The following is a 25,927-nucleotide window of genomic DNA, read 5'->3' as shown; positions in this document are numbered from 1 at the left end:
TGTAGCCAATCCCACTCTTGTCCATCTTCATGACGGTGTTCATAAAAAGCTCACTTTGAAGGTCTTTCCCTTTGGTGAACTTGGCTAACCCCATGGTTAGATGTTCCTTCTCTTTCTTGAGCTTGTTGTTCTCTTGAGTTAGCTTCTTGATGATTGGGTCATTGTTACTAGCTAACTCATCCAAGATAAATGTCTCATCTTCTTCTTGCTTGTCATACATCAAACCAAGTTTGAGATATTGATTTTCTTCCTTGAGCAACTTGTTCTCATATGCAAGTTTCTTGTCTTGATCAAGTAACTCAATCACTATGGTCTTGTGCTTGACTTGTTCTTGCAACTCTTTCTTGAGCATGACAATTTCATCCTTGAGCTTGATAGTGTCCTCAAAACTCTCGGCCACTACCACTTTCTTGCCCTTGCAATCAACACATTTGCTTGTGCTCTCAACAAGTAAGTCATCACAAGATGTGGCTACTTCAAGCTTAGCAACATTGTTAATAGCAACATGTGTTTCATCAATTGCAAGTTCATAAGCAATCTTAAGGTTGTCATAGTTTACTTTTAGAGTTGATAGTTCTTCTTTCATTGCTCTATATCTAGTGATAAGCTCATCATGAACACTCTCAAGTTTATCATGTTTTTCTTTGAGCTCTTTTAGAGAGAGTTTGAGCTCCTTGAGCTTAGTGGTCATGATCTCATTTTGGTCTCTAAGCTCATCACTAGACTTAAGCTTTGCTAGAAGAGTGTCATTTTCAAGTTTGAGCTTTTCATTTTCACTTCTAGTTTTTCTTATGACTTTTGTATACTTGTTAAGCAATTTTACAAGTTCATCATAAGAAGGTGATTCATATTCACTATCACTTTCACTACTCTCATCCTCACTTTGTACCTTCCGGTCACCCTTAGCCATAAGGCATAGGTGTGTAGAGGATGTAGATGGTGGTGAAGATGATGGTGATGGAGCATCGATGGCAATGGCGGCAACCTTCTCATCATCACTCTCATTGCCGGAGGAGTCACCACTTGAGCTCTCAATGTCGGTGAGCCAATCACCAACAATGTAAGCCTTGCCATTCTTCTTCTTGTAGTGCTCCTTCTTCTTGCCACCTTTCTTCTTGTATTGCTTCTTGTCATTCTTCTCATCATCACTTGAGTCATCTTGCTCTTTGTTCTTCTTCTTGTACTTGTCCTTCTTGGGCTTTGGACATTGATGAGCAAGATGACCAAGCTCACCACAATTGTAACAATCCATCTCGGAGATGGGCTTCCTCTTGCTACTTGTGAAGAACTTCTTCTTCTTGGAATCAAAGTTGACTCCATTCTTGTTGAGCTTCTTCAACATCTTTGTGGTTCTTCTCACCAAGAGAGCAATAGATGCATCATCATCACTTGAAGTTGATGACTCAACTTCAATCTTCTTGGCTTGCCCTTGTGGGAAGCTTTGAGAGCCAAGTCCTTCTTTTCTTTCTTGGCCGACGAGGAGCCATCTTGAGGGTTCATGTGCATGTACATCTCATGAGCATTGATCTTCCCCAATATGGCGGTTGGTGTAGCGGTGGAAAGATCGCCTTGACAAAGCACCGTTACTATGTGCCCATATTTCTCAATGGGAAGCACACATAGTATCTTCCTTGCTACATCCGCCGCACTCATTTGAGTGAGCCCAAGTCCATTAAGCTCCTCTACAATGACATTCAAGCGAGAATACATTTCATTAGCATTTTCTTTAGGAAGCATCTCAAATGTATTAAGCTTGTTTATCACTAGGTGATAGCGTTCCTCGCGTTCACTCTTTGATCCCTCATGGAGCGCACAAAGTTCCTTCCAAAGTTCATTGGCGGTTTTGTGGCTCCTAACGCGGTTGAACACCTCTTTGCAAAGGCCTCTAAAGATGTGGTTTTTGGCCTTCGCATTCCACTTCTCGTTTTCTTGCTCTTGTGGAGTAAGAGCGGTGGCTCTTTCCGGAGGGGTAAACCCTTCGATCGCGGCTTTTAGGCACTTTATGTCGCATGCCTCAAGGTATGACTCCATGCGTATTTTCCAATACGGGAAGTCATCCCCATCGAACATGGGTGGCGGTCCATCCCCGTTAGACATCTTTTCTCTAGGCGGTGAAGCCTAAATAATGAGCACTAGGCTCCGATACCAATTGAAAGGATCAAGATGCCCAAGAGGGGGGGTGAATTGGGCTTCTCTAAAAATTTAAGCAACCTATAAGCTCCAATTCAACCCCTTATGCCTAGTGTGACTTAGAGAGCTACCGGATAAAAAGTTTTGCAACCTAGTTCCAATCCTATTCTAGCATGGCAATTCTAAGAATGTAAAAGCACAAAGTAAATGCTAGAAAGTAAAGGAGTAGTGGAAGAAAGTGCTCGGCGATGTTTTGCCGAGGTATCGGAGAGTCGCCACTCTCCACTAGTCCTCGTTGGAGCACCCGCGCAAGGGTCTTGCTCCCCCTTGGTCTGCGCAAGGACCAAGTGCTCTCTACGGGCTGATTCTTCGACACTCCGTCGCGGTGAATCGCCCAAAACCGCTCACAAGCTTGACACGAGCCACCCACAAGAACTCCGGGCGGTCTTCGTGCCTCCAATCACCACCAAACCGTCTAGGTGATGGCGATCACCAAGAGTAACAAGCAAAGAACTCTCACTTGACCCAAACAAGGCTCTAGAGAGTGGTGGATGCACACTTGACTCTTGGAACTCACTAGAGAAGGATTCTCTCAAGAAATCACTCAAATCTCAATCCTCTCTAGGCTCTTGCTACTCTCTTGCTCCACAACAAGTTTCTCTGATGTTCAAATGGGCAAGAGACCTCTCATGGACGAGGTGGAGGAGTATAAATACTATCCACGAAGTCCAAAGGTCGGCCAACCGTTTTTCACTGAAAACGGGGTCACCGGACGCACATTATGTTGCACCTGACGCACTGCACCGAGCGTCCGGTGCTTCATAACGGCTAACTGTACTTCTTTCTGACAGGTCACCGGACGCTAACTTCCAGCGTCCGGTGCACCGTCCGGTGCTCGGGGAAACTTTACAAGCTCCCTGCGCATGGGACCGGACGCTACCCGGCGCGTCCGGTGCTAGCGTCCGGTGCTCGGGGAAGGCTTGCAACCTCCCTGGGTATGGGACCGGACGCTACCCGGCGCGTCCGGTGCTAGTGTACGGTGCCTAACCCTAAGCACAGCACTGTTCTAATGGCTAAGGACCTCACCGGACGCACTCACAGAGCGTCCGGTGCCCCTTTGGGCACCAAAACTTCGTCAAAACGCGATCGCTCCAAAACAAAGTTGGTTTCTCTCGATCTAAGGACTATCTCTGAGCTACCTAGTGCTAGGTTTACCAAGTGTGCACCACACCTAAAACTAAAGCTTTGCCTAAGTCAAGCTACTAGATCAAAGCCCCTCTTAATAGTACGGTCAAAGGAAAACAAAGTCCTAAACTACTCTAAGTGCCCTTCTTCACCATATGACACTTAGACCTACTCTAGTCTTGATAATGTCCACCCATCCATTGAAAACCGAAACGATTTCCACTATTAAGTAGGCATGTACGTCCCTGTCATCGAGTACCTATTTACCATGACCTTACCTATGACTTTGCCTCTGCAAAACACACGTTAGTCATAGTAATCATTAATGTCATTAATCACCGAAATCACTAAGGGCCTAGATGCTCTTTCAATTACACCCTTATTAATAGTTTGATTTTAGAATCTAGACTTAGGGCTTGGTGCCATTGTCACTGGCGCCAAGCTAACAATGCTTGGTCAATAGTAACATTGCTTGGCGCTAGCACCGATGGCGCCAAGGGTGCGCCGCTATGCACGTGGTTTGAGGTCTTGGTGCCATTGCCATTGGCGTCAAACCTTGGGTCCACATTATGAAATCAAACTACCAGGGGTGTAATTGTGAGAATCTTTCGAAAAAAGGCTAGAAAACAAAAAAAAGGACGGGCGGGACGGGCTAGGTGTGCTCGCAGGGCGGCTGCGCGTGTGGGGCGAGCTCACGGACGACCATGCAAGGGCCGAGCGCAGGCGGCGCGGGGGCCATGTGACAGGGATCTCAACCCACACCCTAGGTGTCTCAAATCAAACAAGAAACTAGGATGAACCCAACCTATACAAGCAAACAAGGAACAAGATCACTCAATTCCAAAAATCAGGGATGGATCTAACCCATCCTATGAAGTCCCGAAATCAAACACACGCTTAGTCTCTTAGCATGGTTGAGCTTATTTGCGTTGACAGTAGTGAGTTTGGGTTTAAACTTATTTAGATAAAACCATAACCTTTGGTTTTGTCTTGATGGGTGAAGAGGATAGGAGGTGCAAGATGCCTGGTGTGTGGAGCCAGATCATTTACTGTGTGAAGATGTTTTTTTTTCTTTCATTTTTGGTAGCAGTGCCCACTTTGGCACTGAAGAGTGAAGAGCATGGATGATTTGTGGAGATTTGGTAGAATTCTTATATAATGTGACAGATTGCATTAGTCTCGACCATAGAAGCGTGGCCACCAATAATCAGGTCATGAGTGCAAAATGAAGGGAGTGGATCCGTGTCATGTCAGGCATAAGAAAACTCCCTAGGTTGCATTTAGTTTTGCAACCTAGACGACAGAGGGCATCCCTGGCAAATGCCACGCTGCGGTCTAAAAGGTTAAGTTGGCCATTTGCAAGGTCCCAGAAGAAAGTTGTGGATTTGCATGATTGGATGAGGTTGATGAAATGACCATGAAACCTTTTACGTAGAAGAGCAATGTTTTGATGAAATTATATGACAAATTTTTTTTGAGTGTCACATCGTTTGTCGTATGAGGGTGTCGCATGGTGTTCGAATACTAATAGAAAAATAAAATACAGAATCCGTCAGGAAATCGCGAGATGAATTTATTAAACCTAATTAATCCGTCATTAACACAGTATTACTATAGCAATTAATGTCTAATCATAAATTAATTAGGCTTAAAAGATTTTCTCACAAAATTTAATTAATTTGTGCAATTAATTTTTTATTTTATCTATATTTAATACTCCATGCATGTAAATTGGATGGTTTCAAGAGTTGGAGTCTAAAAATTATTATCTAGTTTAATGAGGTAAACAAAACTCATGTAATAGTTAAGGAAGATGAAATGGACTTTGTCCGAATTAAAATGATGGATTGAAAGGCTAGACTGATGGGAGTGAGAGGAATCAGCCAATGCACATTTGGAGCTTCAAGTATTTGGGGTGATAAAGGATTTTGAATTTTGTAGTCGAAGAATAAATCAATGACGACCCAACAAGCAGCAGGAAAAACCCATACAATCCAAAGAAAATTGTTTTTATGAAAATCCAAAGAAAGACTTAGTAGATTATTATAAATATAATATCTCCAACAGTTCACTCGTCAGATTTAAGATTATTTCAACTCCTAAAGAGTAGTAGGGAGATAATTTGTTTTCTTTCCACAAGAGTCATTAAAAATGCACACAAAAGATGAACAGAATAGGCCCTCAGACGGATACAACCGCACCCGGCCAGTCGTCGATCTCTGATATCTCATTGATTTTTGAGTGGAAAAGGAAAAGGTGTATTTTTTCTTCTCTCAACTTTCACGAAAGTCTATTTTTCCTCCCTTAACTTTAAAATTAGATAAATCACCTCTCTTAACTTTTCAAACTGTGCATTTTATCTTTCTAGAGCGGTTTTGAAGGCGGTTTTGCTACAGTGACGACGGTATTGTCTTTTTCTTTTCTTTAATTATTTCGACTAAATCTTTAAAAAATTATAATAAATCACAAGAAAATTATAAAATAGAAAATCCAATTTTGTTGGACTCCACATAAGTAGATCTACATAATGAACATATAATGTTATATGTTTTAGTACAAAGTTTTTGCTATAAAGGTTTTGTCTTTTTTTCTTTTTTATTTATTTCAACTAAATATTTGAAAAATCATAGTAAATTACAAGAAAATCATAAAATAGAAAATCCAATTTTGTTAGACTCCACATGAGCATATCTACACAGTAAATATATAATATGGTATACTTTAGTACAAATGTTTGTTGTAGCTTTAATCTATAAAATAATACATAGTTGCAGCTTCTACGATTATCTTGTCGGACTAAAGCATCCCCATATTATATGTTCATGGTGCATATATACTCGTGGAGTCCAACAAAATTAGAGTTTCTATTTTATGATTTTTCTATGACTTACTATAATTTATAGCAAAAACTTTGTACTAAAGCATACTATATTATATGTTTACTGAGTAGATCTACTTATGTGGAGTCAAAAAAAATTTAATTTTATATTATATATTTTTGCTATGGTTTACTATGATTTTTCAAATATTTAGCCAAAATAATTAAAAAGAAAAAGACAAAACCACCGTCACTATAGTAAAACCATCATTCACTATAGCAAAACTGCATTAAAAACCGCTCTAGGGAGGTAAAATGCACAGTTTGAAAAGTTAAGGAAGATGATTTATCCAGTTTTAGAGTTGAGTGAGAAAAAGCAAACTTTTGTGAAAACTAGCAAAATATGCCCGTGCGTTGCTACGGGAGCAAATAGACGTTTGTAAAAAATGAGCACTTTGTTATATTTATTTGTGTTTTATCCTTTGTATTAAATTTGACAATTTTTAAGCTTTTACAACTGACTTTGAAGCAGACTGTTCATATATAGTTTATATACATGCTCTTAGACTTTTTAGGATTTTTATTTCACGCGCAATGGCACTTTATACTCTTTGGTTGAAAGGAGCCTAATAAACTTTTGAATTATAATTTGTAGATTTGATTTTGATTTTATATAGATTGTATAAGTTTCTGTCAATTTGTGCATTGTTCGTAAAAAGACAAGAAGCTAACAATACACTTTTTATTGGTAAGCCGAAGTCTATGTAAATTTTGAGATTGATTTTTATTGTGTGTTGCAACGGGGGAAAAGCATCAAATGACCATAGAAAGTTATGACATAATGTTACATTCTATTTATGTTTATGTTTTTTTATAAAATTTAAAGTCTATAATTTATTTTATTGATAACCATAACATCTATGGTATTAGATAGTTAATATTTAAAATAATATGTAGCTTGGAGACATATTTATTTAATAATAATAATAGAAATTAATTAAACATTCTCTTACTTTAATATTACCTCTTCATATACCTTAGTATTATATTAAAAATGAGAAGTTTGTTGGTAGCTTTATTTTTTTATTTAGATTAGGATTTCTATGAATATGATATATCAGTTAAATGTATGTAGATTATAAACACATGAACTTATAAAGTGTTCATATGACATAACAACACACGCAAAGGTAGTGTAAGCATCCTCAAGCATAAATTTAGCTAAATTAGTAAATCAGTAAGATATATAGAAATTGCGCTAAAACTTTTACCACAAATCAAGCATCACATTAAATAGGCTATTATAAAATTTTCATAATAATTGAAGCAAGATAACTACAATTTTAGTTTTACACTAAAAAGCATAGACAAGCATCTACCAGCAAAAAAATATACTAAAATTTGTGATTTTTTTGTTTACTATATGAATCTAAATATGTGGAGCTGAACAAAATTTGTTTTGTAATTTTTAGATTTTTCTATGAATTACTATATATTTATTAATTTTTATAGAAGATTTTGGATTAGGAACCTAAAAAAGGTTCTATTTTTTTTCCTCTTCCGATCTATCTACGGGCCGATTGGATGCGGCTCTTCCAGCAGATTGGCTGACAAATTTACACTTAGGCCCCTATCTTTTCTTTATTTTTAATATGCTCAAATGTGTATAAAAGATTTTGCATTGGGAATCCTAGAAAATCTTTTATTCTTTTTTTCCTCATCTACAACATACCGGTGATGATTCTAGATGGAAACGGATAGGCAGAATTTTCTCCTTTTATAAATAGGTATAGATTGATGGAGGAAAAATAGACTTTTTCCGGTGGAAAACATGATCATCTACCAATCCTCTGTTGGGCTGCAGCTGCATTAGAAATGTGGTTGTGAGGCCTAACGTAGGTGGGCTGGGCCCATGGGCCGGATCGGAAACAGGAGGCCCAGGATGCAGCACGGTGCACGCTGCGCACCCCCCGACCTCGTCGGTTGAGAAGCGTGGCGGCGGGCGGCGGTCTTGAGCCAGGCAGCCAGCCGTGTGCTCTTGTTCCCTGTTCCCCCACTCCCCCAGTCACCCACAGGCAGGCCATGGAGACTCTGGCGGCGGCTCGCCGTGCCAAGAGAAGGAAGCCGGAGGCGCGCAAGAGCCCCGAACAGGAGGGTGGAGCAATCATCTCGCCGCTGGTACCAGCGACGAGTGCGCCTGAATCCAATCCTCCGGGTCCGGGAGCCGGAGGAGATGAATCCCACATCCAAGATCCACCGCCTGGAGCCGTCGGAGGGGAAGAAGACGGGGTCGACCGAATCAGCCTCCTCCCCAACGCCATTCTGGGTGAGGTCATCTCTCTCCTCCCCACCAAGGATGCCGCCCGCACCCAAACCCTCGCCACCCGGTGGCGCCATCTCTGGCGCTCAGCCCCTCTCAACCTCGACGGCCGTGACGTTCGCACCATCGATGTCGTCTCCCGCATCCTCTCCGCCCACCGGGGCCCCGGCCGCCGCTTTCGCTTCCCCTCACAACACCTGCGGTACTACCCCGCCATTGTGGATGCTTGGCTCCGATCCCCCGCCCTCGACAACCTCCAGGAGATTGACTGCTGCATCGAAATGTATGCGCCGGATGTGTCGCAAGCACCACCTCAGCCGGCGTCTACCTTCCGCTTCTCGTCGTGCCTTTGCGTGGCCACTCTCAGCCAGTGCCACCTCTCCGACGACGTCGCCCAGGCGCTTCAGTTCCCCAAGCTCAAGAAGCTCGCACTTCAATGGGTCAGCATTTCGGAGGATTCCCTGCATAGCATCATTGCTGCTTCTCCCGTCCTCGAGTGCTTGCTGCTTAGCACCATCTTTGGCTTCCGCTGTGTCAGGATCAGCTCAGCTAGCCTTACAAGCATTGGGGTGGGTGCTAATGGTCGGTATGAACCAACAGTGACATTCTTAGAAGAATTCATCATCGAGGATGCCCCTTGCCTTAAAAGGATTCTATATCATCGACCACCGCAATTGCCCATGCGAATGCAAGTGTCAGTTATTTCAGCACCCAGTCTAGAGACCTTGGGTTGCCTAAAATATTCTGATTACTCTTCCAGACTCACGTTGGGCTCTACGATTATTGAGGTACCTCTTGGTTGCCTACAGGTTCTGAGCTGTGTAGGCTTTTTTTTTTTTTGAAAATATCGAATTTTATAAATTTGCTGACGCATTGTCATGCAGCCATGCTACATAAAGGGATTCCAGGTCATTAACTCGACAACACCGGCATGTACTGTCAAGATTTTAGCAGTCAATATTTTTAAACTTCGCCTGGATGTGATTATTGACTTAATAAGATGCTTCCCATGCTTGGAGAAGTTGTATATCCAGGTAAACATACTAAACTAGTAAATTCATTGTATTCATATATTCTTTGGATCTGATTTAATTTAATTTGTCAATTCTTCTTGAAATTGATTGAATTTGTATACTGTTTTTTTTTTCCTTTTCAGTCATACAAGGAGGGAGACAATGATTTATGGCACCGTAAGCATCATAATCTTATTAAATGCCTTGACATCAGTCTCAAGACAGTCGTGTTGAATAATTATCAAGGCATAAGGCCACAAGTTAACTTTGCCACATTCTTTGTATTGAACGCAAAGATGCTGGAGTCAATGACATTTGAGTGCCAAAGGGACAGTGTGACTGATAGATTTCTTGCAAAGCAGCACCGGCTGCTCCAGCTGGAGAAAAGGGCTTCAAGATGCGCTCGGTTTTATTTTACTACTGAAAGCTGTCGCCATGATTTTTTGCATATCAATCATGTCCATGATTTGTCTATAAGCGATCCCTTTGAATGTGTTGAAGCAGGGGTTGGTGCATGCATATCCTTTGAGTAGTTACTGCCTGACTCTGTACTCCTGCTTGCTGTTAAATTGGATGAGGTCTATTCATTTTTCAAATGTTGGAGTAGGGGGTTGCTAAATGAACTGTGTATATTGTAAGATTTGTGTAATTGTGGCAGTCTGACAGTGCCACAGTTTGGCCGTCTATAATCTGTAATGCACTAAATCTTTATGCATAAGTTATTGGCAATGTTTGATGTGGGCATGTGGCAGGTAATGTTGTTAATAAAGTAGAGCTAATGTGAAAATATAACTTTGTTTCAAAATGTTCCCTTATTTGATCTTCTTTATTTGTGCTCGGTAGCGCAACAGGCTGCTTGTAGTTAATTGATTGGTCTTCAATTTAGCTTATATATAGCATAAACTGGGGTCTAAAATTACATTTGGTAGTTTGTTGGGCTGATTGGTCTTAAATTTAGCTTATAGCATAAGCTAGAGCCCAAAATTACGTTTGGTGGTCTGTTGGGCTCGTTAGTGAGTTTACTGCTCAGCCCATTGACTGAGCTGCATTACAATTGGACTGAGCCACTGAGGTGATGTGATGGGCAAAGGAACAGACGGCCTAGCTCGGGATGAGGGATGAATTGAAAGGCCAGGCTCAAGGGATGAATCGATTGGCAATTGGTCGCGTTTGGATCGGGTGGAGCCTCCACACACCCAGAAACAAAAACCCGAATCTGCCTCAAACATTGATTTGAGTGGAAACCCATCTCTAAAATTAAACCCGATGGATCCCCAAAACCCAAAGGATCCTTCGAAACCCAAGAACAACTATGACGACGAGACGATGCTGGTTGATACAGCAACAGATTCACGGCGGCAAATGAAGCCAAACGATAGGCGCGGCCACGTGCACTACTTCTATCCCATGCACCGCCTAGCCCCTTGCACCATTTGCTCGCCTTCGTCCCAACTGGGTCCATCGGCAGTGGTCTCTACTGGCTCACGCTGCATCGTGGGGCGCCAGTAGCTGTTGGGCACGCTGCCTTGTTAGCCCTAGTCAGTAGGTGGTCAAGTGGTGGTGCTGACAACTGCTGGGCGGCTAGGCGCACCGGCCCTTGCAACCTTGCTAGGCGACGAGTGGGCGCCTGCACCTAGGCGTCGTCATGGTCTCACGGAGTGTCGAGTCGAGCCAGTCGTTTGGTGGGAGGGGAAACAGGAGAGGCTGAGGGATAGGGATTGAAGATTTTGAGAGTTATATAGGGATATTATATGGGCTACTAGCTAGTGGGCTGATCAGTTTTGGGGCCTAATAGTGATCCGTGGGGAAAATGTATAATCCGCACCAAACCTAGTATCTTTTGGGTATCTGAACCTGAAATCCATGGGTGGAATAATGACTCCACAACCAAAACCATTGGACCTAAAATCCGTACCATTACTAAATTGACCAAAGCATATTAGGAGCTTCAGATATTTTGAACAATAAAGGATTTAGAATTTTCTAGGATAAATCGATGGAAAGCCAGCAAGCAGCATGAAAAATCCATACAATCCATAGAGATGAAAAGCCAGCAAGCAGCATGAAAAATTCAGAGAAAGAGTTAGTAGATTTGGATAAATATAAGAGCATCCCAATAGTTCACTTACCAGATCTATGATATGCTTATTCCAACTCCTAAAAAGGAAATAGGTGGAGGATTTATTTTATTTCTGCAAAAGTTATCAATAATGCCCTTGCATCTCAACGTCTGCAAATTATGGCTCATCACTTTGGGCTGAGGTGCATTTTAACGTGATGACGCAAGGAGCAAACGGCCTAGCTCAATGCTAGGAACCGGTTGAGCCCATTTGGAGCTTCAAATAGTGAGAGGGTTTACAATTTTTTAGTTGGAGGATAATAAATCGATGAAACCCAACAAACAACAGAAAAATCAATACAATTTAGAGAATTTCTTTCTTTGGGATCCAAAGAGAATTAACCCCTCTATTCTAAATTATAAATTATTTTGTTTTTTTATATATTATTTTAGCTTTTGCTACACACCTAAATATATACTAGGTCTAGATATATAGTACAACCTATGTATCTTGAAAAGCCAAAAACAGCTTATGTATCTTTAAAAGTCAAAACAACTTACAATTTTGAATAGAATGAGTAGATTTGGATGAATGTAAGGAATAAAATACTTTTGCACAAAGTTTCCACGAAATTCCTTGGTTATTTTCTACAAAGAACCAATCATGCTCCCTTTTTCTCAAGAAGTACTCCTCGCTAGACAACTATGCCAATACTACCCCTCTATGTACATGTTTTTATACTTTTTGATGGCAATTCATGCCATATAATTTGGCCTGTTTTTCAGCACTAATTCAGCAGTATTTTTTGGATGTAAACTCACAGGTGCTTTAAGCAAATGACGGTTAATTTAATTTTTTTCCAGTGCAGGCTCTTAGGCCAGTCTCAATGGGAGTTTCATATGAGTTTCATTTGCATTAAATAGGTTGCCACATAGGCTTTTCTGATGACATGGCAGTGTATTTAAGAAGAGAGAGAAGAAATGAGTTTCATCTAGATGAAACTCTCTTGGCACGATTACCAACTCTCTATGAGTCTTAGAATTAAATGCCTATGAAACTATAAAATGAAACTCTCTATTGAGAGTGGGTGTTTCATTCAAGTTTCATTTCATTTCACATGACATGGCAGTCTTGGAAACAACGCTATGAAACTCCCCATTGAGACTGGCCTTAAGTGCACTGTGTGTCACCCCAGACGCGTCCAAACAAACAAATATGGACCGTTGCAGCTGGTGGGCCTTTCCCAGAAGGCCGTCCAGGCTAACAAACGTGCACTTGAAGATCATGATATGATATACTCCAAGTATGACGGTCATGACATTTTTATGGAAGTTTTATGCATATTAAATATGCTGACGAGACACTATATTAATAAAAATAAAGATAGTGAAGTTTCATGGAACTAGAAATAGTTTTATAGAGATAAAACTATTCCACATTGTTTCCAAAATAAGTGTTTTGGAAACTGAGCCATGAAAGCCCCATTGAGACTAGCCTTAAGGCAGTTCCCAATACAAGTGTTTTACAAAATACAAGTATTTTTTATATATTAATTTCTATAGACAATATATATAGAAATCATTATCTTAATAAATAATTTCTACAAAATATTTTTTATCCAATTACATTCAATATCTCTCTATTCTCAACTAATCATATTACTTCATGTCTTGGATCTCGTACTAACTTAGACCTAATTTTTATGATTTTTGCTCTCTTTTCAATAACTACCTTGCTACATCAGCAAAATGCTTAGGCAACACTATAATTAATGTCTATAGAAACTATGATGGTTTATGCATTATGAATGCTCTTATATAACATCAACGACACTTTGGCTATTACGAAACATCGTCTATGCCCGAGGCTACAAACAAAAAGAAAAAGAAAAAAAATCCCCCGTGCAAAAAAAAAGAAAAAAGAAAAAGAAGAGAGATGGTGTTGATCAACGCTGGATTCGAAAGCTGGAAGTGGGGTTAGTCCAGCTCTGTGGAATCGTGAGCGAATGAAGCGGCGTCGTGGGCGCACGCGAGCCGGGCGTTCAAAAACAGCCTGGCCATGCCGTGCAGGCAACGACCGACGACCGTCGGTTCGCTTCTTTTTCTTTTTCCTTTCCCACATGCATGCCGCCGAACTGTTACGCCGCCGCCAACCAATTTGGTGGCACTACTGGCGTGCACGCGGTTGCTCGTCGGTGGCCAAGCGCGAATTGCCTTTGCCTTTTGGTGCCGCGGAAACTGCACGTAATTCTCCCGGCCGGGTCAGCGCCCAACAAAGGCAGCTCTTTTTCCTTCCTTTTGGCTCTGTTTGGTTCCACCAACTAAATTTTAGCTAACTAAATTTTAGTCACTCTAGTAGCTAAAGTTCCAAACACATTGACTAAAAGAAGCTAAAATAGTTTAGTTCCATTAGTCACTCAAGAGTAACTAAAATAATTTTAGCTAGCTAAAATTTAGTTGGTAGAACCAAACAAGACCTTTCCTTCCTTCACTGCGAGAGAAAAGTCTATTCGCCGCTAATTTATTATTATTATAAGAAAAAACATTGCTAGGCACAACAATACCAAAGTTATTGTGGTTGGGAAAGTATATTGTGATGAAAATCATCGGACCTAGGCCTCAGCCTGCAGTCTCTTAATTTGTTTTTGCAGCCGCAGCCACCAAGAGCACACAACAAACACACAAATGAATGTTCTTCCATTTAATTATATATATAGGGATCGAAATTAGAATACAGAACAAAAATCTACCGACGACTAGGGATTCAAGGCCGCCGCCGCCGTCGCCGGTGGTAATGAATGATAAATCTCATGAGAAAATATATAAAAATCCGAAAATCTGGATGTGCATGCCGATGGATGGATCCGCCTAGCTAGCCGTCCTTGGGCGGGTCGGCGAAGAAGGAGTTGATGGAGGCCATGATCTCGGGCTTCTTCCCGCGGACGAACTTGCGGAGGCCGTGCATGGCGTACTTCTCCCCTTCGTCGTGGTTGTCCAGCACGCCCGCCGCCCGCTTCTCCTTGGTCACCCGCACCTCCGGGTTGCCCGTGATGTTGCGCACCAGCTGGTACGAGCAGATTCCCAGCGCCGCCGCCATCGGCACGAACAGCGGGTACACCTGCGCCATGCACATCGATTCCCAGATCCATGACGATCCATCCATCCATCCATCCATCCATCCATCCATCCATACATATGATCGATTCCCAGATCGATCGAGACTAGATCACAACGCCAATATAATAACGACGGACGGACGGACGGACGTACCTCGGGGCGGATCCACCTCTTGGACCACGACGCGTACGCGGAGGCCATCTTCGTCGTCTTCGATGGGTCTTCTCCGACGATCCTCAGCCGCCGCCTGCGCCTGTATGCGCCTCTCTCTCGTCTCGCGTCGCGGTTCAGAGTCGTCAGTCAGAGTGGAAGGACGGCGGGGGCTGGGCTCCGTTGCGTCTTATATAGGCGGAGACGGCGGGAGCCGTGCCTGCTTCGTGTGAACTCTCTCGGTAGGTGGGCTCCAACTCCAACTCGAAAGAAAGAAAAGAGTCGGAGGCGAGGCGAGTCGAGTCGTTTTGGGTGGCGGGGCTGGACGGCTCCGCGCTTGTGGGGCCCCGGCGGCCACGTCGCTTTCACATGCCCTGCCCACCAGACTGGTCGCGTCGGTGGCACGCGGGCGCGTCTGCTGACCTGACCCCGAGCATCCAGGAGGATCCGGCGCCGACTTCTCCGAAAGAGCCCGCGCCGCTTTGCTCCGAATCGTTTCCCTTTTTTTTTAAAAAAAAAAAATAAAAATATTTATAATAAATAAGTAAATAAATAAAAAGGCCGGCCAGGTCTCTCGTCTGATCGTGGCCCATCGTGTGTTTCATGGGCCGTTCTTCTTACGCTTGGGGCCGTGGCGCCTTTTTTTTTTCTTAAAAAAAAAAACTGCTTAGGTTGGACATGCGGAAGGCGTATGACCGGGTCGAGTGGCCATACTTGACAGTAATTATATGTTTCGCCTGGGTTTCCATCAGATTTGGGCTTTGTTTGGATGTTGTCGGATTCATCTTAATCCACATGTGTTGGAGTAGATTGGGGTGGAATTTAGTTCAAGTTCCACTCCAACCCACCCCAATACATGTGGATTGATGTGAATCCGACTACATCCAAACAAAACCTTGGGTGGAGATGATTATGAAGCTCGTCACTTCAGTTTTGTTCCCAGTTCAGCTCAATGGTCACTGCTTCGAATCTTTTGTGCCGACACGAGAGGAATTAGACCTGATTTCACCCTATCTTTTCTTGTTACAAGCGGAGGGCCTTTCGCGCCTCCTAAAACCAAGGAATCATCATCGCTCAATGGCATTAGGGTGGCATCATCAGCTCTGACAGTTAACCACCTACTCTGCAGATGATAGCCTGCTATTTTTCAAGGTAGATGGGGCGCGCGGCCGCGCGTGCTCGGGCGGTGAATTGAAGGATGTGTTGACAGCAGATTAATATGGAAAATCTCCTTAATCCACTTTGCTATGGGTTACTGTATCAAAGCTTGAGGGAAGAGATCAAGGATATTCTTGAGGTACGGATCGAAAAATGTAAGGAGAAATATTTAGGCATTGCCATCAGATGTGGGCTCATCAATAAACGGAGCTTTCAAATATTTAAAGGATCGGGTTTGGAACAGAGTCCAAGGTTGGATGGATCAATGCCTGCAGGCTGGTGGGAAGGAGGTTCTCATCAAATCGATTGCTCTTCCGACATTCTCCATGTCTTGCTTCAAATTGCTCCGCGGACTGTGCCAACATATAGATGGTTTGTTGCACAAATTTTAGGGGGGGGTGGGCAGAAGATGGTAAGTAGAAGACATGTTGACGTGGGATGACATGACTCAACCAAAGGGACTCGATATGGTCTTGGTTTTAGAGACATAGAGTTGTTCAGTCGAAGCATGCTTGTATATTCAGAGAAAAGTTTAGCTGTTCAGTCAAAGCATGCCTGTATTTGGATTGATAAACCCCCGAGCATTATTCTTGAAGCCCCGGTAAACAATGTAACACTATTAGTTTGCGAAAATGTTTGGATTTTGCTACTGTAGCATTTTCGTTTTTATTTGACAAATATTATCCAATCATGAACTAACTAGTCTCAAAAGATTCGTCTCGTAAATTACAGATAAACTGTACAATTAGTTATATTTTTTATCTATATTTAATGCTCCATATATATGCCGCAAGATTTGATGTAACGGAGAATCTTGAAAAATTTTGAAAACAAGGCCTAAAATGTACTAGCACTTCTTTAACTTGTTCCTGTTGACACCGTTTTTTGGGCACGTGTCCAAGATGGCAGGATAAAGTGGCAGTATGCTGTTTACAAGATGAATTGCCGATGAGGATGGTTGCCGATGAAGGAGAGGTCGGATGTGACTAAGTCTGCAGGCAGTGATGTGTTTATGCCGATGGCTATAATGGGGGAGTCTGTCGATGACTATGGCAAGGAGTCTGCCGATGATACGGAGGAGGGGTCCGGAAACTGCTGATCGGTTTATGGAAGAATTTTAGTTCGTCACGGGAGATAGCTTTGTTATTTCCTTATTTATTTAAGTTGTTTTGTATACGGATTCCGTGTAATTTGAAATTCGAATTCTAGTCGTGTTTAGTTGTAGCTCTTTGAGCAGGGTATAAATATGAACCCTAGGGCCTTGTAATGAGACATCAATCAATCAATCAAACATACGTTTTTACTCATATTCCAGCATCTACTTTTTCGACGACTTCGTCATACTTTTTTTTCCCTTTTATTACGAGTTCTTAGGAATTCGTCGACTTAAGCTCGGCGTGTTCTCGAGTTCCGCGTGAGTACCTCTTAGCCGTGACATCCGGGCGCATCGCTGTTGTCAGGACTAAAGTATTCGAGTTATCACCTTTGCCGATAGTAAGGTCAAATCGGCTGGCACGCCTTAACGTTTGAATCGGGTATTAGCCCTTTGTGTTTGCAGATTAATTTTGCATCAACACATCTTTTGGCACGCTCGGTGGGACAGATTCAAGATCAAGATCAACATGTCGATCTCTGACTTTGATCAGGAGAACGTCATCCCCGTGACAGAGGCCAATCTCAAGGATGAGCAGAAGCAAGCTATTGCCCAAGCTATGGAGGAGTACAGGCTGCAATGTTTGAAGTCCTTCAGCATAAATAGGAGTGGCGAAGTGATCCAGAAAGATGCTCTGCCAACGCCACGGCAGGTTACTTTCGAAGCCAATCCGGGCAAACTCCAAGATATGGTTGACAGTGTTATCAACCGTGCTTTGATCAACCAAGCTGGTGTACTCTCTAACACGGTTTTCAATGCCGTAGCAAGAACTTTCAAGGAAGGACAAATCCCTCCAGATTATGTGGGCCCTACTCATCATCAACCAACAGCACCAGAGGTTACGGCTCCATCGGCTGCTTTGACGGCTGCAAGTGCACAATCTGCCGTCCCTCCAAGTACATCGGGAACTACTGGTGCACTATCTGTGCCGATGACAACCAACCCACAGACTTCAAGTGGGCAGCATAAACTGACAACAGATATGTTGGCATCGGCAATGTCAGGGTTGACTCTTCCTCCCAACTGGTGGGGTTACGGTATGCCTCCAGAATTAACACCGGGTACATCACAGATAACTGACACGAGGGGCAAGGCTACTGTGGCATCGGCGCCTCCCAATGCGCCGTGGAACCAGAGTCCTCGGTATACCACAACTACTACTGCAAGGCCTCACACTGGGAATCCTCAAGATTTGATGTTTCAGATGCCTAATGCATCGGCAGATTCAATGCTGATGCAACAGAGGTCTATGGCCCAGTCGGGGTATGTCAATTCAATGATGGTACCCAATTACCAATCATCGGCAGCGCCTATGCCGATGAACGCTAATAATGGATAGCTTGGACAGCAAGTCTTTCCACAATCGCCCCAGCAGAGTTACCAGACTACAGGGTTCCAGCAAGGACAGGTCTATCCCGGGTTCCAAGGTCAGGGGATTCCCAACCAGCCAATGAATTTCGGACAGCAACTCGGGGGACAGCAACTCGGGGGACAGCAAATCGGTGGACAGCAGTTTGGTGGTCCGCAGATTGGAGGACAGATGATCAATCCAATGTTCCGTGCAGATCACGTCCCGAACAGACACGTGGAGGTTCGCCACCAAGTGCCGGACCCGCAGCCGCCTCATCGGCAGGATGCCGATGCATATTGGGCCGATAAGATTGCTGAAGTAATGAGGGAACAATTTGGGATAAAACCCAAAGTCAACACTTACTCTTATCGGACACCGTATCCTCCCGCATATGATTTGATCCCGCTTCCACATCGGTACAAGGTACCAGACTTTACCAAATTTTCCGGGCAGGATGACACGTCAACCATGGAGCATGTCAACAGGTTCATCATTCAATGCGGAGAAGCTGGTAACAGGGACGAATTGAGGGTTCGTCTATTTTCATCATCATTGTCTGGATCGGCCTTTACTTGGTTCATATCATTACCTCCTAATTCAGTGATTACTTGGGCCGATCTAGAGAAGCAATTCCACAAGTACTTCTTTTCTGGAGTTCATGAGAAGAAGATCACCGATTTGGTCAAATTGAGACAGCGCAATGATGAATCGGTTGAAGGTTTCGTGCAGAGGATACGGGAAGTAAAGAATAAATGCTATAGTCTGGTTCTAGATGATCGGCAGCTAGCCGATTTGGCTTTCTAGGGTTTATTGCCACACATCAGGGACAAGTATGCTTCTCAGGAGTTTGAAAGCTTAAGTCATTTGGTGCAGAGGATTTCTGATCAAGACATCAAGCCTTTTGAGCCCAAAAGAGCATGGAACAAGAAGGTATCATTTGTTGATGAAGCAACAAGCTCCGATTCTGATGAGGAACCAGTTATCGGCTTGGCAGAGTGGGTGAAAAATAAGAAGCCGATGTCCTGTCCTTTTGGACAAAAGGAACCAGAGAAGTTCGCTTTTGACACTGCTAAAGCCGATAAGATATTTGACTTTCTACTTCAGGAAGATCAGATCAAGCTGTCTCCTAATCACGTGATCCCATCGGCTGAGGAGTTAAAGAGGATGAAATATTGCAAGTGGCATAATGCAACTTCCCATGACACCAACGAGTGCAAAGTGTTCAGACAGCAGCTGCAATCGGCCATAGAGTCTGGGAGAATCAAGTTTGACAGTTCCAAGACTCAGAAGCCGATGAAGATAGACCAACATCCTTTCCCAACAAACATGTTGGATGCAAAGGGGAAGGCCAAGGTCTTGACATCGGAAGCAGCTGAGAAAAGTGCATCGGTAGATCCTCAGCATCAGATTACTACTGCCGATGCAAAGGGTAAAGGCTTGATCCAGGAAGGGACTAATTCGGGTAGGCCTCCTCGGTCTGGTATCGTTATAACTCATAGAAGGCCTCGAGAAAATTGGCAGCAACGGGAGGATCGGTATCAGCGCCAGCAAGAAGATTATCGACGGGAGGAAGTATGAGTTTTCCTTGCCGATTGTTGCTACATCAACGAATAATCAGGCTGAGTATCAGGCTCTGATCAAGGGATTGGAGTTGTTAAGAGAAGTTCGTGCTGATGCTGTTGAAATCTTCGGGGATTCTATGTTGGTTATAAATCAATTGGCCGGGAGCTATGAATGCCGAAGTGAAGTTCTCATAACTTATTTCGAGAAAAGCATGCAACTGTTAAAGGAATTCAAGGATTTCCGATTAGAGCATGTTCCCCGATTGCATAATGAAGACGCCAATCGGTTAGCTCAGCATGCCTCAGGATATCAGCCTATGATTAATGCAATATCGGCAATCGGTGCTGATGATTGGAGGAAAGAAATTATTGATTATCTAAAAGATCCATCCAAAAAGGTTGAAAGACGAGTTCGATTTCAAGCAACCAAATATGTGCTCCTCGAAGATGAATTGTATTATCGAACTATTGATGGGATTCTTCTCCGATGCTTGAGTGATGATGAAGCTAGAAGTTTGATGGGAGAAATCCATGAAGGAGCATGTGGGGCACATCAGTCAGCTTTTAAGATGAAGTGGATGATTCAAAGGAATGGATACTTCTGGCCGACTATACTTGAGGATTGCTTTAAATATTTCAAAGGGTGTCAAGGTTGTCAAAAGTTTGGTAATATTCAAAGAGCACCCGCATCGGCTATGAATCCTATCATAAAGCCTTGGCCGTTCTGGGGATGGACTTAATGTTTCAAAAGATGCCGATAACAGTCCTATCAGCTAGACTAAGACATTAAGAAAGCTGAAATGCAGAAGAGCAAAGGTGTGTTGCCGATGAGAGCTTCAGATGTTCAGCAGCGCTTGGATTGCCGATATGGCGCGCAGCCGGATCTGATTGGCTGTTTCTATCTCTTTGGTATCATCATCGGCAGAACCTTCTATCGGCTTCAGCTTCTTCTTCAACTGCAGCGCTTTGCGACCGTGGGCATTTCGTTCTTGCTCGAGGTGCTTGATGGTCTCCGGCAGTTGGCTCTCTTCTTGCTGGGCCTGAGACAGAGCATCCTCTACTTGCTTGAGTTCGGCCAGCAGGGCTTCTCTTTTTGCCGATAGATCAGAGACTTTCTGCTTCAGTGCATCACCTGAGGACTTTAAGGTGCCGATGTTCTTATGCTTCTCATCGGCTAAGAGTTTTTCTTTCATCATCTCCTCAGAAAGCTGGATTTGAGCAGCTCTATCGGCAAGGCGTCGAGTGGCTCTCTGGTACTGCAGCTGGCGGCTTTCTAGGTGTGCAGCCTGGAAGAGGGTTTCTTCAGCATCGGCAGGAATTTGGCCTCTAAGGGTCTTGAACAGGGCCTTGGCTGGGTCAGAATCGTTGACCAGTTGAGCTGTGTCTTGATAAAGTATGGCCGATAGCTCTTCTAGCTTAGCCCTGGTTTCTGCCGATACAGTCCCAACTGCCCGAGAGGAGCTTGCTTCCTCACCTTCCTCTTCGGAGATATCAATGGCGAAGGAGAATAAGCTGTCGGGAGAATCTTGTTCCTGAAAGTGAGGATGAAATAAGTCATTTTTATGGTCAAAGCTTCGGCAGACGATACTGGTGGAAAATTGGATGACTTACTTGCTTCAAGGCGATTTCTTGCCTTTGACTGGGAGATACCGATGGAGCTACAGGTTGATCGGCAAGTGTTGCCGATGGAACAATGTCAGCTGAAAGTTAACAGAAAAGGTTATAAGATCGAAAAGGAGAAGCTCATCGACAGTAATTTTGAGGAGAGTACGTTACCTTGAGGAGGGATGATACTTGTCTGAAGTGAGGAAACTACCGATAGTATGATTGAGCCTGCTGGATCGGTAGTTTGATCGCCTACGTCGGCCGGTACATCTTCTGATTGGGGTGCTTCTAACTGAGGTTCTTGTTGCTGGAGTTCTTCCATCTGTGGTGCTTCCTGCATTGGTTGGGGAGACGGTGCTTGCTGTGTCTGGACTTCTGGAGAAGAAGGAGAAGACTCTACCGGGATTGGAGACACCGGAGGAGGAGGGGGAGTTGCCACTTTATGGCGCTTTGTTCCAGCCTTAGCACCTTTGGTGCCCTTTCTCTTTGGCTGGCTAGACAGGGGGGCATCGGCACTTTGACGCTTGGCTTTTGCCGATGCACCGGTTTGCTGCAACAACGAAAAGGGGTTTATAAGCACAGATATAGCCGATATAAAGATGGTCAGTGTAAAAGAAAAAGATTTGACAAATTGCCTTGAAAGCCTGCGCCAGAGTGGAAGCAGCTACCGTAGGTGATGTCTGAGTTCTCTTGGTGGTGACTTTCCTGAGGCGCACACCCCGATGCACGACGGAAGCCAGAGTGGGAGCATTGTGGCCGATTGAGGAGATCGAGCCTGATGGAAACAAGTCGATTGGCTTGCCACTCCTGCTAACCGATTGGGGGATGTTGTCAACCTGCAAAAGGAATACAAGGGTAAGCTACCGATGGAAATAGTATTGAAAAAATGAAACATCGGTTTGAAATACTTACAGTGTCATCGGGGACTTCGTATTTGGGGTCGATCATGCCGCGGTATGAGAGGGCCGATCTGCAGAATAGATGCTCTTTCCATTCTGCCCACCATAGCTTGTATGCCTGAGTAATAAAGGCAGCTGGAACCCATTCTGACAGATCTACATCTGTATCGGCATTTGGTGGTAGTTGGGCTACTCGAATCCACTCAAGAAAGTTGGTGATGGGTTCTCTGGGTTTTATCACATCGGCATAAGGAAGTGCAATCGGCAACTGGCCGAAAGCTAGCTGACGAGCTAATGCCGATGGATTGTAAAATTCATAGGTTTGGGGAGAGGTTTTTGTGCTACCAAAGAAATTCACTGGTATGACTCTGGGAGTCACAATTGCCATCATCGCCTCATTATCCCTGTCAAGAGCTTCATCAAATGGATTGAAGGTTAGAGGGAGCATACTGTCTGGGTCATCATAAGCCAACCATGGTCGTTCATCTCTGGCCAATCCCTCATACAGAGTCTGGAAGAATCGGCCGATCTGATCTGGATTACTCCCTGAACCAGGTAGAACTATGGCAGCCTCGCCAAAGTTTAGGGGGGCACGTGTTGCCGATTCCTCTTCGCCCAACACATGATTTTCGGCTATATCTCTTGGGAAATGCTGTGTGAACAAGTTGAAGTCAAGGCGCTTATGCAAATGCAGATTGAGCCACATGTTAATAAACCACCAGGGGCCTCCCAAGTTGCCGATAGACTGACCAAGCAGGAGTTTCTGGGCTACCTGATGGAGAAGATGGTAAGCAGCGCCAAGCAAGTATCGGCCGAGAGGAAATTGGCCACCGTTAGCCAGTCTCTCTGCTGCCGATAGATAGACAGAAGTCGGTCCTGCCGATCGACCACAGAATACAAACTTGTCCAGCCACATGTTCAGAAAGGTGGTTTGTTCCTTTATGGTGACAGGCCCCTTCCCACGGTACTTCTGAATGTACCCTGACCAACCGCCGATAGTGCGAGTCTCCACTTTGGCACTAGGAGCGGTATCAAAGAAGTGGGTGCTATCGGCAGAAGACACATCCAGACCAGTGAGCATAGCTACATCGGCAAGAGTGGGAGAAACAGGGCCGTGGCCAAAGACAAAGGCATTAAGGGTATCTGACCAAAAATGAGACGCAGCTATCAACAGCGACTCGTTCCTGTGCATATCGGCAATAGATAGCCTGATGCATTGGGCTAGCTTCCTTTCACCCCACTGGACTTCATAAGAATTGCTGACCCTCAAGAACCAGTCTTTCCACCCTACGGTAGGGCTGGGCCAAGAGCGGAAGGTGTCTTTCCACAGATCTAAAGAAAAATTTTCAGCTCTAAAGGGGATCCTGTTGGTTTCTGCGTTGATAAGGTCGGTTGGATCTGGGTCCCCTAGAGGGTCGAGGCATTGAAGGTGTGGTTGATCGGTGGGGATGACAATTTTGTTGGACAATTCCTAGTATTTTTGGGTGTAAAGGAAACACAAAAGAAAGAGGAAAAGGAAGATATTCAGTAAAATGAATTACGGATGAACAGAGATACGAGAAAAATACACAGGAGACGAGATGGAGATCTGACCTCAGGAACGACGAAGCCAATGGCCATCTTGCTGCGAAGAGAGTGTTTGAAGGCACCGGGGTTGATGAGGAGGAGTGCTTGTCGGAGGTCTTGGGAGTTTCGGATGGCGCCGCCGCTGGAAAAGTAAAGTTGGATGGTGGAATGATGTGATGGGGAAGGAGTATCCGAGAAGGAACTATTTATAGGATAAAATGGGCAAGGGCAAATCTGACTTATCTCTTTGGCGCCTCCGAGAAATCCGAGGGTACTCAGGTAGATATGGTAACTGTTCGCACGGTAATAAAGGGATTGCGCAGGTGATTTGACGGGAAGCGGTCATTATCTGAAGATATTTTACTGTGCGAGATCTCCTGGTCGGTCCATCGGCAACGTTCTATAACGGTCATATTGCCGATGGGCGAATAAAGGGGAGGTAGCCGTTTGTACGAACGTCCTGGTCAGTATATCGGCAGATCTTTGTAACGGTATTATTGCCGATGTACGGTTGAGAGAGAAATGTCCGTTTAGGAAGTTGGGGATTTCGAGGAATCTGCGGGAGAATAGGATCAGAGTTGTTCAGATTGAGGTTGTCGGTTACCAGATTAGGAGCATTAATTGCGGGAAGAAGGCATCATTACTGCAGAGAATTTCGGAGCATTAATAGTTTTATACTCCGAAATTGGGGGGCATGTGTTGACACCGTTTTTTGGGCACGTGTCCAGGATGGCAGGATAAAGTGGCAGTATGCTGTTTACAAGATGAATTGCCGATGAGGATGGTTGCCGATGAAGGAGAGGTCGGATGTGACTAAGTCTGTAGGCAGTGATGTGTTTATGCCGATGGCTATAATGGGGGAGTCTGCCGATGACTATGGCAAGGAGTCTGCCGATGATACGGAGGAGGGGTCCGGAAACTGCTGATCGGTTTATGGAAGAATTTTAGTTCGTCACGGGAGATAGCTTTGTTATTTCCTTATTTATTTAAGTTGTTTTGTATACGGATTCCGTGTAATTTGGAATTCGAATTCTAGTCGTGTTTAGTTGTAGCTCTTTGAGCAGGGTATAAATATGAACCCTAGGGCCTTGTAATGAGACATCAATCAATCAATCAAACACACGTTTTTACTCATATTCCAGCATCTACTTTTTCGACGACTTCGTCATACTTTTTTTTCCCTTTTATTACGAGTTCTTAGGAATTCGTCGACTTAAGCTCGGCGTGTTCTCGAGTTCCGCGTGAGTACCTCTTAGCCGTGACATCCGGGCGCATCGCTGTTGTCAGGACTAAAGTATTCGAGTTATCACCTTTGCCGATAGTAAGGTCAAATCGGCTGGCACGCCTTAACGTTTGAATCGGGTATTAGCCCTTTGTGTTTGCAGATTAATTTTGCATCAACAGTTCCAAATAATGTTTTATCCAAATCTCTAAACTTTTAGTAAATTGCAAACATAGGTCCACTAACTTGGTAGTTGATTTGTTTGGATAAAATTATTCTCATGGAGTATGGGGGGGGGGGTAGAGTGGAAAATGAACAATTTCTAATGTCAATCCTTCCTCATAGGTATAGATTCAAGGGATTAATAACCTCACACCTCCAACACATATACACAACTAACAAATTTGTAATAAATTCTTTTCACATATTTTGATATAAAGTCGTTGTATGCAACGACTCTAATTTATTCTATAGTTCTACTCAATAAATATTATTATAACTGTTACTACTCAATATCAACGGTACCTCTCGTCTTCACAACCTCCCTACTCCTCACCTCATTTTTTTGTGCCAAGCTCATTAATGCATTTGTTTTCTTGTATGACCATAGTAGTTTGTT

General features: G+C 43.7%; 2 protein-coding genes across 2 annotated transcripts; one reads left to right on the top strand and one right to left on the bottom strand.

Moving 5' to 3' along the window:
• Positions 8,114–10,235, top strand: LOC8057276 (F-box/FBD/LRR-repeat protein At4g00160). Its single transcript, XM_002461788.2, has 3 exons — positions 8,114–9,241; positions 9,338–9,487; positions 9,610–10,235. The coding sequence occupies exons 1-3, from the start codon at positions 8,216–8,218 to the stop codon at positions 9,997–9,999; spliced, it is 1,566 nt and encodes a 521-aa protein (XP_002461833.1). The 5' UTR covers positions 8,114–8,215; the 3' UTR covers positions 10,000–10,235.
• LOC8057275 lies at positions 14,202–14,984 on the bottom strand. Its single transcript, XM_002459649.2, has 2 exons — positions 14,796–14,984; positions 14,202–14,643 (listed from the first exon to the last, which is right to left on the bottom strand). The coding sequence occupies exons 1-2, from the start codon at positions 14,841–14,843 to the stop codon at positions 14,398–14,400; spliced, it is 294 nt and encodes a 97-aa protein (XP_002459694.1). The 5' UTR covers positions 14,844–14,984; the 3' UTR covers positions 14,202–14,397.

Source organism: Sorghum bicolor, chromosome 2, assembly GCF_000003195.3.
Source record: "Sorghum bicolor cultivar BTx623 chromosome 2, Sorghum_bicolor_NCBIv3, whole genome shotgun sequence".
Lineage (NCBI taxonomy): Eukaryota > Viridiplantae > Streptophyta > Magnoliopsida > Poales > Poaceae > Sorghum > Sorghum bicolor.
The sequence above is the reverse complement of the archived record's forward strand: the minus strand, read 5'-3'. Positions and strand labels throughout refer to the sequence as shown.

Coding starts and splice junctions, on each gene's coding strand:
- LOC8057276 (XM_002461788.2), top strand. CDS start 8,216: ATGGAGACTCTGGCGGCGGCTCGCCGTGCCAAGAGAAGGAAGCCGGAG. Junction 9,242..9,337: donor TGGGCTCTACGATTATTGAG/GTACCTCTTGGT, acceptor ATTGTCATGCAG/CCATGCTACATAAAGGGATT. Junction 9,488..9,609: donor TGGAGAAGTTGTATATCCAG/GTAAACATACTA, acceptor TTTCCTTTTCAG/TCATACAAGGAGGGAGACAA.
- LOC8057275 (XM_002459649.2), bottom strand. CDS start 14,843: ATGGCCTCCGCGTACGCGTCGTGGTCCAAGAGGTGGATCCGCCCCGAG. Junction 14,644..14,795: donor AGAGGTGGATCCGCCCCGAG/GTACGTCCGTCC, acceptor TGCATGGCGCAG/GTGTACCCGCTGTTCGTGCC.